This window comes from Chiloscyllium plagiosum, chromosome 40 (assembly GCF_004010195.1).
Source record: "Chiloscyllium plagiosum isolate BGI_BamShark_2017 chromosome 40, ASM401019v2, whole genome shotgun sequence".
Classification (NCBI taxonomy): domain Eukaryota; kingdom Metazoa; phylum Chordata; class Chondrichthyes; order Orectolobiformes; family Hemiscylliidae; genus Chiloscyllium; species Chiloscyllium plagiosum.
This window is the reverse complement of record NC_057749.1, coordinates 15,782,354-15,795,086: the sequence shown is the minus strand read 5'-3', so window position 1 is coordinate 15,795,086 and position 12,733 is coordinate 15,782,354. Positions and strand designations below refer to the sequence as shown.

General features: G+C 45.8%; 1 protein-coding gene across 1 annotated transcript in view; it reads right to left on the bottom strand.

Annotated features, from left to right (window-relative positions):
• Positions 1-12,140, bottom strand: part of map1aa (microtubule-associated protein 1Aa) — a 108,359-nt gene extending 96,219 nt beyond the window's left edge. Inside the window, exon 1 of the mRNA XM_043680428.1 lies at positions 11,896-12,140. Coding sequence (XP_043536363.1) covers positions 11,896-12,106 — 211 coding nt within the window. The 5' untranslated portion in view covers positions 12,107-12,140. The remainder of the gene's footprint in view (positions 1-11,895) is intronic.
• Positions 12,141-12,733: the final 593 nt, after the last annotated feature.

Below are 12,733 nucleotides of genomic sequence, written 5' to 3'. Positions count from 1 at the left end.
CGTACACCGGTGGATCGCATCCTGTTTATTAAGAAGGTATTGCTAGGATGCTGTGGGTTCGCTGCAGCAGACGTGTACTGCCTGCAGGATTTCCCTGGGGCAGGCTACTTTGATGTGACCTTCAGGAGCGTGAAGCAGTGCGAACAGCTCCTGAAGGTCTTCAAGGAGAAGGAAGGGGAGCCGCTGTTCTCCATCTTGTCGGCAACCCCATTGTGTGTGCTTCCTGCACAGAGGAGTCGGGTTGTTACAATCCATATGTACAACCCCTATGTTCCAGTGGCTGATGTCCTGACCTTCCTGGGAAGGTACGTCTAATTTGAGGGAGAAGCCACCGATGTGATCGACCCCTTTGGGATCTGGACCAGTAAGCGACAGGTCAGAGTGACTCTGAGGGTCGATGGCAATGGGAACATTCTTCACCCACCCTCGAGCTTCGCAATTGGAGGGAACAGAGGCTACCTGACATATGCAGGGCAGCCAAAAGTGTGCCGAACCTGCGGGAAGTCGGGACACGTGGCGGCGGACTGCAAGGGGACCATCTGCAGGAACTGCAAACAGGAGGGTCACCTGACTAAGGACTGTCAGGAAGCAAAGAGCTGCAACATGTGCGGAGAGGCGGGCCACATGTACAAGACCTGCCCAAGACGGGGGGATCCCCACTTACGCACAGATGGCTGGAGGTGGCAATGCGAGCCGTGGACCCCCAAAGACCAGTAACGTCCACCTAGACAGCAGGGAAACAGAGTCTGGTGGCACCCAGAAAGAAGAACAGGCTGGAGTGGAGGAGGGGGCAGCCAGCGGAGAGACACAGCAGCTGATCCTAGCTCTCGATGGGCAGATGGAAGCAATGGAGGAGGAGGTAATCGAGCAGGCAGAGGAGTGGATACCTGTTAAAAACAGGAAGAGAAAATCCGGCCAGGCCCCCAAAGCCTCCCAGCAAAGGGGGAAAAGACAGCTGCACGAGGGAGGGACGGCCAGCTCTTCGGACGGGGAAGACGGGCGCACAGAATGTCATCACCACCAGCCGTAGATAAAGAGGAGGGCATCTCCTCCCAACCAGGAAACAACGGACCCCCCGAAGTCCACCTTCCACCTGGTGAGAACCAGGGGGTACCCACTGCCCCACAACTACAGACAACTGAGAGCTGCGATCCTCTGACAGTCCCATTGTCAGACACAGAACTGGACGGTGCGGACCCTTGCCTCGGCTCAATGACTCCAGAGCGGGTAAATGACCACAGTGAGGGCTTGGATAGCTACCTCAGCTCAGCGAGGGTCCAGCAGTTCGTGCTCACCATGGGGATGCAGACAACTTCCCCAGAGACAGGACAGTCAAATGGACAACGGTAACCCCATAAACTGGGATTAAAAAAGGTTCATTTGCTATAGTATAACAGGGCACCCACTCAGTAGGTGGGTCCTGCTGAAGCCACAGCTAAATAACAAGAGACTGGATGGTTAATAAAGGAACTGTAAATAGGATAACTGTAAATTCGAGTAATTCAATCTGTTCTTTGTAATGTTAAGGCATGCAATGTATATATTTATGAACGAAAAGACAAATTGTACAAGTACCAAAGATTTATTTCTATGAATAAAGTATATTTTGAAATAAAAAAATCTGCCCTTGCACTTAGTGATTTCCCAGCACGGAATAATAATAAAACAACATAAAAACTCCCAGCACGGAATAATAATAAAACAACATAAAAACCCCCCCACAGGTGAGTGGGAGTGGGTCTGACTACAGGATGACATTGTATCACATCCAAGTTCAGTCTCAGGGTTGGCACAGATTTTCATTTCCTCTCTTGGCTGGAGTTGGACAGCGGCACTATTGCAGAGAGAAGTGGGCAGACCCACTACCCCAACAGAGAGGGTAAGGTTTGCTCTCTCCCTTTCCTGATGTGACTGCCTCCTGCTGGGGGGAAAAAGGGAAATTTCACTAATTGCCACCCCCCCCCCCCCCCCGCAAACCGGTGGACTGCACCAACCGCTCCTCTACACCACCCACTGCCAATTATTTTTCTGAGTTTAAGTTTCTTCCCGTGGTTTCAGAAACAGTTACCAAACTTTGCAAACTCTAGCTGCTCGTTATTTTCTCCACCCACAGGACGACATATTGTATATGTGCATTGCACTAGTGCCAGTGAGAGGCATCGCAGCCACCCTGATCTTACCACCAGCCCCTCCCCCCTCCAAATTAATGCATGCTTTAATTCCAGCACAGGTCACTGAGCTCGAGCAAACTGACTGCATTTGCATGTCACCCTCTTCCCTCTGTAAACCACTGGCTTGGGGGAGGGGGTGCTCAGTGCAGTCCTTGCCTCAGAGTTTAGTCACCGATCGGGGGCTTACACGGATCAGTGCACTGGGACCTGACAAGGGAGCAATGAAAAATAGTAAGTGCACCTTCCGCCCACAACCCCAGAACCCCTCCAACAGAAACTGTGACGTTGTTGTCTCTCGGTCTGAAATTGGAAGTTGCTTTTCAACAGAGAGCGACCGTTTCACTTTGTGGTGTTGTAGATAGCACAGTTTTAATGTAAATATTCAGTTTCCAAAAAATGTAAATTCTGGCCAAAGAGAATTAACTGAAATTTCAGAAGGGGTGCGATCGACGGAAGACAGAATGGGTGTGCATTTATATAACGCCTGCTCAGAACAGCCAATGAAATTTGTCACTGAACTGTGTTGCAATACAGGAAATGCAATGGCCAATTTGCACACCCGACAGGCAGGTTCAGGCTAGTGCTATTCCCCCGGCATCTGTATTGGATCACAGCATTTTACTCCGTGTGGGTGAAGGAGCAGAGACCTGTGTACCGAAGTCTGCTGACGACACTAAGTGACACAGTAAGTAACATGGATGGGAGCAAAGTTGCCAAGGGCCATTGACTGATTAATTGAGTGGGCAAGACTGTAGCAGATGGAGTCAAGTGGAAAATGTGAGCTCATCCAGTTTGGACTCAAAAAACGATGAACCAGATTTTAAAAAAATGTTGGGAACTGCAGACGTGCAGAGATGTTTTGGGGTTCCAAGCATAGAAATCGTGACCAGTTACAAAAACTAATAAAACAAGTGACTTAGTGTGGTAGTGTGGGGGGGGGGGGGAAATAAAAAAAAACACAGGAGTGTCAAAATAAAACAAGCGACTTTTATAAAGCTGGAGTTACACTTCACCTGTATTAACTGTGTTCAGTTCTGGGTAGCCCAGGAAGGGTATACTGGTCTCAGACACAAGGAGACGGTGAGGTCTGCAGATGCTGGAGATCAGAGTTGAGTGTACTGTGGAAAAGCACAGCAGGTCAGGTAGCATCTGAGGAGCAGGAATTTTTTTTTTCCCCCTGCTGCTCGGATGCTGCCTGACCTGCTGTACTTTTCCAGCAACACACTCAACTCTGGTCTCAGACACAAGTTCACTAGAATTATTCCAAAGATGGAAGGTTAGATTATTGGACTGGATTTGTATTCCCATGAATACAGAAGATGAACGGGTGATCTAGTTTCAGATGTTTAAGATGTTGAAAGAAGCTCTATCAAATCCTAAGATAGCTAACTACATGTAGGTTTCAACTTACACAAGTATTGAACACTGACAATACTGGGAGGAAGCTAATCAGGATGAAAGTTCAAACTGGAGTGTGGCAACCACAAACAGTATAAAACCATTCACATGGAAACCATCTTGAGGTACTTCACAGAAATATTATTCAAACATAAAATGGACCAAGACTTTATACAGAAGCACAGTGCTGGAAATTAAGAGCAATGGAGCAAATTGTAGGGAGTAGGAGATTAGGGGAGAATTCGACTTGGGACTGAAAATCAAGAGATTCATGACCAATAATTATTTGGATGATTACTATAAATAAATGATGTTAATAAAGTGCTTCAATTAAATTATGCTAATGAAAAATAATAATGAATTTATGCTAATAAGTGTATGACAGTGAAATCATGCAAATGATTGCAGGAGCACATCATTGACCTACAGATTATGGTAACACTTCCTGGAGATTAATTCGCTTCTTAATTATGTGCCATCCGGGAAGTCTTAGAGCAGACATACATTTTAGAACAATATTCCATACATTTGCTCAAATCTGTTAACATTAATTCTGAGCAACGGGGCTCCCCTTCATCTTTTCTCCTCTCCCAGGCCCCTCTGATAGAGCAGAGTTGTGCAGCTCATTAACGCTCATTGTTGCATTCTTCACAAGGGTGACACCACATACCCTCTGTCACTTGGTGTTTAGAACACCCTAGATTACCATTGATGTAGACAAGATCCACAAGTCAAGAATCAGGTCTGTTTTACCATCTGCCCCCGGTTAGAATCAAAGAATGGAACAGCACATCATATCTGGCCCATCATGTTTGCTCTGGCTCTTTTGAAGAATTAGTCCCAGTCCCTCACTCCTTTCCCAACATCTCTGCATTTCTTACCTTCTCTAAATATTTGTCCAACTCTCTTTGGAAGATTACCGCTGAGTTTGTCTGCACCAGCCTATCAGGCAATGCATTGCAAATGCTGACTACTTATTGAATGAACCAATGATACCTCTGGCATTTATTTGCGAATCATTGAGCCCTTTGATTCTCAATCATGTAGCCATTGGACATTCTGGCATCGTTGTTGGACCCAACTGGATGTTTTGGTTCACAATTGCTCAGTGACTCCCTCTATCTCCAGGCTGTGTGGTGCATTAACATTCATGCTAGTTCATCTAACGTTTACAGAAGCCCCAAACTCAAGTAAAGGTGAACAAAGGTCATTTAACTGAAAGAGTTAATCCCTTATGGGACTTTGATTAACTCATCCATTATCCAGAGCCTCAACTTCTCTAATATCTCATTTAACAGACTATTCCAAACAGTCACTGTCTTTTAATAGACAATTACCTTCAGGGATCTACTTTAAGTTGACTTCTGAATCTGATGTAAATTTCCATTCTCTATTCTTGAGCCACCACTGTTGCTATACCTTGTTATACCTCTTGGGTGGTGGGTTAGGTGTTATGTAAATACTATTTATTCTCTCAATCACAATTATTTATAAATGCTTTCATCAGTGCAAAGCAATATCTTGGTGTGGTCCGGAATCTAAAGATGACTGGGTTTTGTTCCAATGTGTCTCATGACTCGTGACTTCAGGGCTTTGATTCAGTTGTTTCTCGGAGGCTATGCTGATGTATCGAGTTTCTTTTCTAAATCCCATTTGCCTGCAAAGCAGGATAATTGGATCCCTATTAAAAGGACCAAGAATGACCAGCCAAGTTCTAAAAAAAAGACAGATGCTGTGATGTCATGCAGTTTATTTCTTTCCTTCATCTCCAGTCTATTAGATTAGTCAGGGATGAAAAGCATTCTTAAAATATCAAGTCACTCTGACATTCTGCTGAAATGGACACGATTTTGCCAAAGGGTGAAATGGACAGTCTAAACTATTTTATCATGCTAGGGTAATTCTAATTACACTTACAATTTAATGCAATGCTAATGGGATTAGCTTCCCATTTTATATTCTATTCATTATGCATGACACTTGTTCATATGAAGTGTTCAAACTGTGGGACAATCAGTCTAATTCATTGTAAGCATTGTGCATCTGGGAGATGACATCAGGGAGAATTCTTGTACTCTTTGAACTGATGACATGGATTATCTATGTCCTTCTTGAGAAAGCAACAGCTCAGCTGGAAGATGGCATTCCCTCAGTACTGCCTTCATGTTAACCTTGACCTTTTGCTCAAGGCTGTGGAGTGGGACACTGTCTCAGAGTCAGGTACCTCAGCTGACTGCGTGGACTGAGGATTGGAGCCTGTCTGGTCTGTGTAGCTCAGTGTCACAGGTTATTGTCTATTCCAAGAGGGTAAATCATCGCTCATCGTCTTAATAGCACTACTCATTGCTGTTTCCTCCCTAATAGTTCCAGACATAGATTAGACTAGATTCCCTACAGTGTGGAAACAGGCCCTTCAGCCCAACAAGTCCACACTGATCCTCCGAAGAGTAACCCACCCAGACCCATTTCCCTCTGACTAATTTACCTAACACTATGGGCAAATTAGAATGGCCAATTCACCTGACCTGCAATTTTTGGACTGTGGGAGGAAACCGGAGCATCCGGAGGAAACCCACGCAGACACTGGGAGAATGTGCAAACACCACACAGACAGTTGCCCAAGGCTGGAATCGAACCTGGCTCCCTGGTGCTATGAGGCAGCAGTGCTAACCACTGAGCCATCATGTTTGCATAATTCAACGTACATGTAAACACACCTCACAGCAACTGCACTGATAATTTTTAAATAATCAATAGAAATTTCAGTAAGGGCCCAATGTCCTTTAAAGAAGGTTAGAAAGAAAATTAGGATTAATAAAGGAGAAAATGGTGGTGAGGGTGAGGTAAGTTGAGAAAGAGTGCAATCATCAGCTATTGTTACTGAGATGAGTCAGTCTTTAAGACATCAGTTCAAATCCCACCCCCATAGACTTTTGTTCAGTTAATTCAGACTGATTCTCTTGGATAAAAGCAAAATTCTGCAATCGCAGGAAATCTAAACAAAACAGAGAATGCTGGAGACACTTAGCAAGTCTGCTAGCACCTGTCAAGAGAGAAACAGAATCAACATTTGTGTCCAGTTCTGTAGAAAGGTCATAATGGCTTTGAAAGGTTACCTCTGCTTCTGTCTCCACAGCTGCAGCCACACCTGTTGATTTTCTTGAGCATTCTCTGATTCTCCTGGTGCTGCCTTTCAGATGAGATGTTCATTTTAGGCCCCCATTTGATCTCTCGTGTGGATATAAAAGTCACGGTCGTCATGGTTTGAGGAACAACAGAGGGGTTTACCTGCATGCAGCAACTGATACTCATCCTGGGGCGGCACGGTGGCTCAGTGGTTAGCACGGCTGCCTCCAGCACCAGGGAGCCAGGTTCAATTTCAGCCTCAGGCGACTGTCTGTGTGGAGTTTGCACATTCTCCCCGTGTCTGTGTGGGTTTCCTCCCACAATCCAAAGATGTGCAGGTCAGGTGGGGCGGCACGGTGGCTCAGTGGTTAGCACGGCTGCCTCACAGCACCAGGGAGCCAGGTTCAATTTCAGCCTCAGGCAACTGTCTGTGTGGAGTTTGCACATTCTCCCCGTGTCTGTGTGGGTTTCCTCCCACAATCCAAAGATGTGCAGGTCAGGTAAATTGGCCATACTAAATTGCCATGGTTTTAGGTGCATTAGTCAGAGAGAAATGGGTTGGTGTGGACTGGTTGGGCCGAAGGGCCTGTTTCCACACTGTAGGGAATCTAATCTAATCTAAACCAAATATCGTTCAATCTGATGACCTGGCCGTTATCATATCGTTCTTTGTGCACAAGCTGGTACCCATGTTTCCTACATTACTAAAGGGACTACACTTCAAAAGTACTTCACTGGACAGACAAATCTGGGACTTTGAGGAAGGCACTACATAAATGCTTGCTTCTTTTTTCTTTATTAGTAGCTGCAAGTATTAAATGCTGGAAAAGAGGTGTCTGTCAGAACTGCACTGTTCTTTTTGGAAGTAAAGATTAATCACCAGCAGCACCCACTGGGGTGGAACTGAATGTACATCACAGTTTCAGGAGTCAGCAAACCCCACCTTCCTCACTGGGTTTGCTCAATGTGGCAGGGAGCAGTCTGGCCTGGCAAATGGCAAACACTGACAAAGCCAAGCCAGGGATGGTGCAGACCCACTGCCCAAAGTAGGGGTGGGGGTGGTGGGGTGATGGCCTAGCTGTGTTATCACTGGACTATTAATCCAGAGACCCACATAATGTTCTGGGGATTTGGGTTCAAATCTCTGTCATGACAGACAGAGGAATTTGAATCCAATCAGTTTTTTAAAAATCTGAAATTAAGAGTTTACTGACCATTTTTGATTGTTGGAAAAACCCAACTGGTTCACTAATGTCCTTTAAGGAAGGAAACTGCTGTCCTCACCTGATCTGGCCTACATGTGACTCCGGACTCATCTGTAGTTGACCCTTAAGTGCCCCCTGTGCAATTAGGTATAGACATTAAATGTTGGCCTAGCCAGTGACATCCTCACCCTGTGAATGAGTTTTTTAAAAAATTGGATCTTTAAGGAGCATGTTGCAAATTTCCTGGTGAAATAGAAGGGATCCTCCAAAGTCATTTTGACCACACAAATTGATTGAAGGCAAAAGAATTGTAACCCTGTATCAGCTCCACCTTTGACTTTGTGTTTAACACTGAGATTTTTAAGGTGCCTTGATGTTTATCCTCAGATAACGCTCAACAGGGTTCCCCACGATAGACTGGTTGGCAAGGTTATATCTCACGGAATACAGGGAGAAGCAGCCATTTGGATACAGAACTGGCTCAAAGGTAGAAGACAGAGGGTGGTGTTGGAGGGTTGTTTTTCTGACTGGAGGCCTGTGACCAGTAGAGTGCCACAAGGATCGGTGCTGGGTCCACTACTTTTCACCATTTATACAGATGATTTGGATAGGAGCTTCAGAGATATAGTTAGTAAGTTTGCAGATGACACCAAAATTGGTTACCTCAGATTACAACGAAATTGTGATCAGATGAGCCAATGGGCTGAGGAATGGCAGATGGAGTTTAATTTAGATAAATGTGAGGCACTGCATTTTGGGAAAGCAAATCTTAGTAGGACTTATACACTTAATGGTAAGGTTCTAGGGAGTGCTGAACAAAGAGACCTTGGAGTGCAGGTTCATAGCTCCTTGAAAGTAGAGTCGCAGGTAGATAGGATAGTGAAGGTGGCATTTGGTATGCTTTCCTTTATTGGTCAGAACATTGAGTATAAGAGTTGGGGTCATGTTGCGGCTGTACAGGACATTGGTTAGGCCACTGTTGGAATATTGCGTGCAATACTGGTCTCCTTCCTATCGGAAAGATGTTGTGAAACTTGAAAGGGTTCAGAAAAGATTTACAAGGATGTTGCCAGGGTTGAGGATCTGAGCAACAGGGAGAGATTGAACAGGCTGGGGCTGTTTTCCCTGGAGCATCGGAGGCTGAGGGGCGACCTCAGAGGTTTATAAAATCATGAGGCGCATGAATAGGATAAATAGACAAAGTCTCTTCCCTGGGGTAGGGGAACTAGAGAGCATAGGTTTAGGGTGAGAGGGGAAAGATATAAAAGAGACCAAGGGGCAACATTTTCGAGCAGATGGTGGTACGTGTATGGAATGAGCTGGCAAAGGAAGTGGTGGAGGCTGGTACAATTGCAACATTTAAAAGGCATCTGGATGGGTATATGAATAGGAAGGGTTTGGATGGATATGGGCCGGGTGCTGGCAGGTGGGACTAGATTGGGTTGGGATATCTGATTGGCATGGATGAATTGGACCGAGGGGTCTGTTTCCGTGCTGTACATCAATATGACTCTGAGTGTAAATGCTGCAGGAAGGTTTGTCAGCCAATCACAATGTACCTCTTGTGTTCTGCTTAATGTCAATCTCTAACTGGTCAGTGTTCTCTGATGAACTCAGCGCAGATAAAACCTTGCCTTTTGGAAGTGCATTTGAGACAATTTATTCCATGTTTTGTTACAGTCTTTCCATAACACAGTTACCGACTTAGACTGACAGATGGAGCTGCAGATGTGCTCAAGAAGTTGTGCCCCTCCTGCAGTGGATAAGGGAATTAGAGAACTTAGTGCTTTCATATCCGAATTGTGCCAGCTGGTATTAAAGAGCAGCTTGCACAGTTAGCTGGGCCCCCAAGCTCTGGAGTTCTCCTGCTCTGACAGAACAGATTCAAGGGCTGAACATCCTTCTCCTGGACCCCACCAAGGCTGCAGCTGACAGGACTGATGTACAAGAGGTTTTCCAGTTTTTTCCAAGATGATACCACAGGATTCACAGCCCCTGAAGGCCAATTGACACAGTTTCCATCAACATCGACACACTCCCTCCCATGGCCCACTGTTAGAGGCTGAGTCAGATTATTCATTATCTTGGCATCAATACAGTCTTTAATATTTGTATGCAACCGATTCATTACGCTGTATGATTATTCCATCGTGGAGAAGGTGCTTGTGCTCTACACAGGATATAGCAAGTTGCTGCATGTGCAGCAATTCCATACAGCTCAGAGGGGTCACTGACATCCTAGAGGAGAAAGTGAGGGCTGCAGATGCTGGAGATCAGAGCTGAAAATGTGTTGCTGGAAAAGCGCAGCAGGTCAGGCAGCATCCAGGGAACAGGAGAATCGACGTTTCGGGCATAAGCCCTTCCTCTAGAAGGGCTTATGCCCGAAACATCGATTCTCCTGTTCCCTGGATGCTGCCTGACCTGCTGCGCTTTTCCAGCAACACATTTTCATCACTGACATCCTACCCAAGTCTGAGCTGACCATCTGACTCCATATCCTATCCACTACCAGGACTGTTCAGTTCTACGTTTGTGACACTGCCAATATCTGCCAACTAGTCTTGTTTACTGAGCAGCCTTATGCTTGCTGACATGTACTGGCTCCCACTCCTGCAATATCTGAATTTTTGAATCTCTCCATGCTTCTCTGGCCCCTTCCTCTATAATTCCCTCCAGCTCTGCAACCCTCTGTGATCCAGGCTCCTTTAATTCTGGCTTCTTGTGCATCTCTGATGTTGATAGCTTCAACTAGCATCAGCTGTGCCTTCAGCTTCCTGGACTCCAAGCTCTGGTCTCTCCTCATTAACGAAACAGGCTTGAAAGGCTGATCAGCCTCCTCCTGCACCTTAGTACTATAGACCTCTCTGTTCCCCTACCTCTCTGCTCACTTAAGATGCTCCTGCAAATGTTGCTCAATAATTGAGCTTTAGGCCATGTTCCCAATACGTCCTTAAATGATGCTGTGTCAAATTCCGCCTGATGAAGCACTTGGGGAAATTTTATCCCTAAGTCTTGGAAAATGGGTTATGTCCCTCTGTTCAAATCCCAGAATGTTAACATAATCTCCATGTAGACCCTGCAAATATTAACCGACGCTTGAGGGACCCTGCAAGTACTGACAGACTCCCACATATGAATACAGAGGTATTCCCTGGGACTTGTTGAAAATACCAACATATTGCTGAGAACCCGAGCAAACAGCAGTACACACCCTGAAGATGCTGTGGCATGTTTTCTGTCTCCGTCCCCAACTTGCAAAAGACAGCTGCCACGGCCCAGAGGGAAAGCTGTTGAAATAAGTTTTTTTTTGGTATTTAGGAAACAGCTGTAAGAGGGCTCTGGTGATAGACACACCCAGCAACCTCATGATAAACGGCAAGAAATGTTGTGGTTTGGGGGTTTCCCAGGAATTCAAGAATCTAAGCACAACATTTGCATGGTGATGTTCAGACCTCAAAGCCACGTGTAGCTGAGCTGGGGTTGTGGTGCACTGACGGTAGCGCTATCTACGGGACCAGAAAATCCGGGTTCAAGTCCCATCTTACTCCTGAGATGTCTTGTAATACAACTGAACATGTTGATTAAAAATATTGGGGATACCCTTCATACTTTGAAACGTGATTTCAACAGAGTTTGTCAAGCTACGCAACATTTCTCCGGAAAATGTCGATCATTGTATAACAAGAATAGGCTCAAAGGAAGGACATGCGGCTGATAAATAGGAGAGGCTAGAAACTGCATCGCCTGTGGATTCAACACCGTGGTATTGGGGGGGGGGGGGGGAAGGGGTCGAGCTGTCACCAAAGAGTGCAAAATAATCTTATTTCAGCAAAACTTTCTATCTGCAACAGGCTGCTATTTAGATTGCATTGAAATAGTTTACATGCACTTTGATCTTCAAAAACAAAATACATTGCAGTTCGCCCGGTTCCGGTTGGAGAATTATCTTAATCATTTAATCCTTTCTTATTGTATTTACTGGGCGGTCTCCTCACCTTGTTCAACGTGGAGAATTGCTGATCTCAGTTGGTTGTCTGTGGCGATTTCCCCAATGACAATCAGAACAGAGTAAGTGTGTCGGTTGCACGGCGCTGGTGACTGCGGTCGCTGTCCGTGGTGCTGAACCTGATCCCGAGACTGCTCGGCCGCCGCCGCCCGTTGCTCCGGGGCACCGGGCAGCATCGCTACCCCGGCCGCCGTCGCCATCGCAACCACGCCAATCAAATCGCCAACAAAACTACACCCTCCCCGTCCACTCACTCTTCCCAGAGCCTTCTTAAACAAGCCGAGCCCCCGCTGGATTGGCCTGGGATCTTGACTGACATTCGGATGATGTCAACTGGGACCAATCCCGAAAGTCAAGAGCAAACGATGGGTGGGATTTTCGGGAGGGGGGTTGGGTGAATAGACCAGAGACGGAAAAGAGCCCAACGCTTTTTTTAAAATTCTGCGACAGTGCAAGACGGGAGTGAATGTGGTGCAGTGTGCGCGTATATGGTACTTTGCAATCATGATATCCTACATCTTAGCACTAAAAGCTTTTGGAAATAAAACATGTTAGTAAAAGAAAGCAAAAGCCCTTGGTTAGATTGCAAGTTTTGGATGTGGGACCTTGTCATCTCCAATGTGTAGAGATAGAGTTAATGAGGTGTACATCAGACATGGTGGAAAACCTGCATTGTGTGTGAGACACCACTGGCCCCTGTCCATGCCTTAATGCAGCAAACTACAAGGCATGGTTCATCGACCCCCCTCGCCCAATATAGAGGCTGAAGGGACCAAAAGGCTGAAATCAAATAGAAGATGCTGCGAATTTTAACGGCGAAGAGGAAG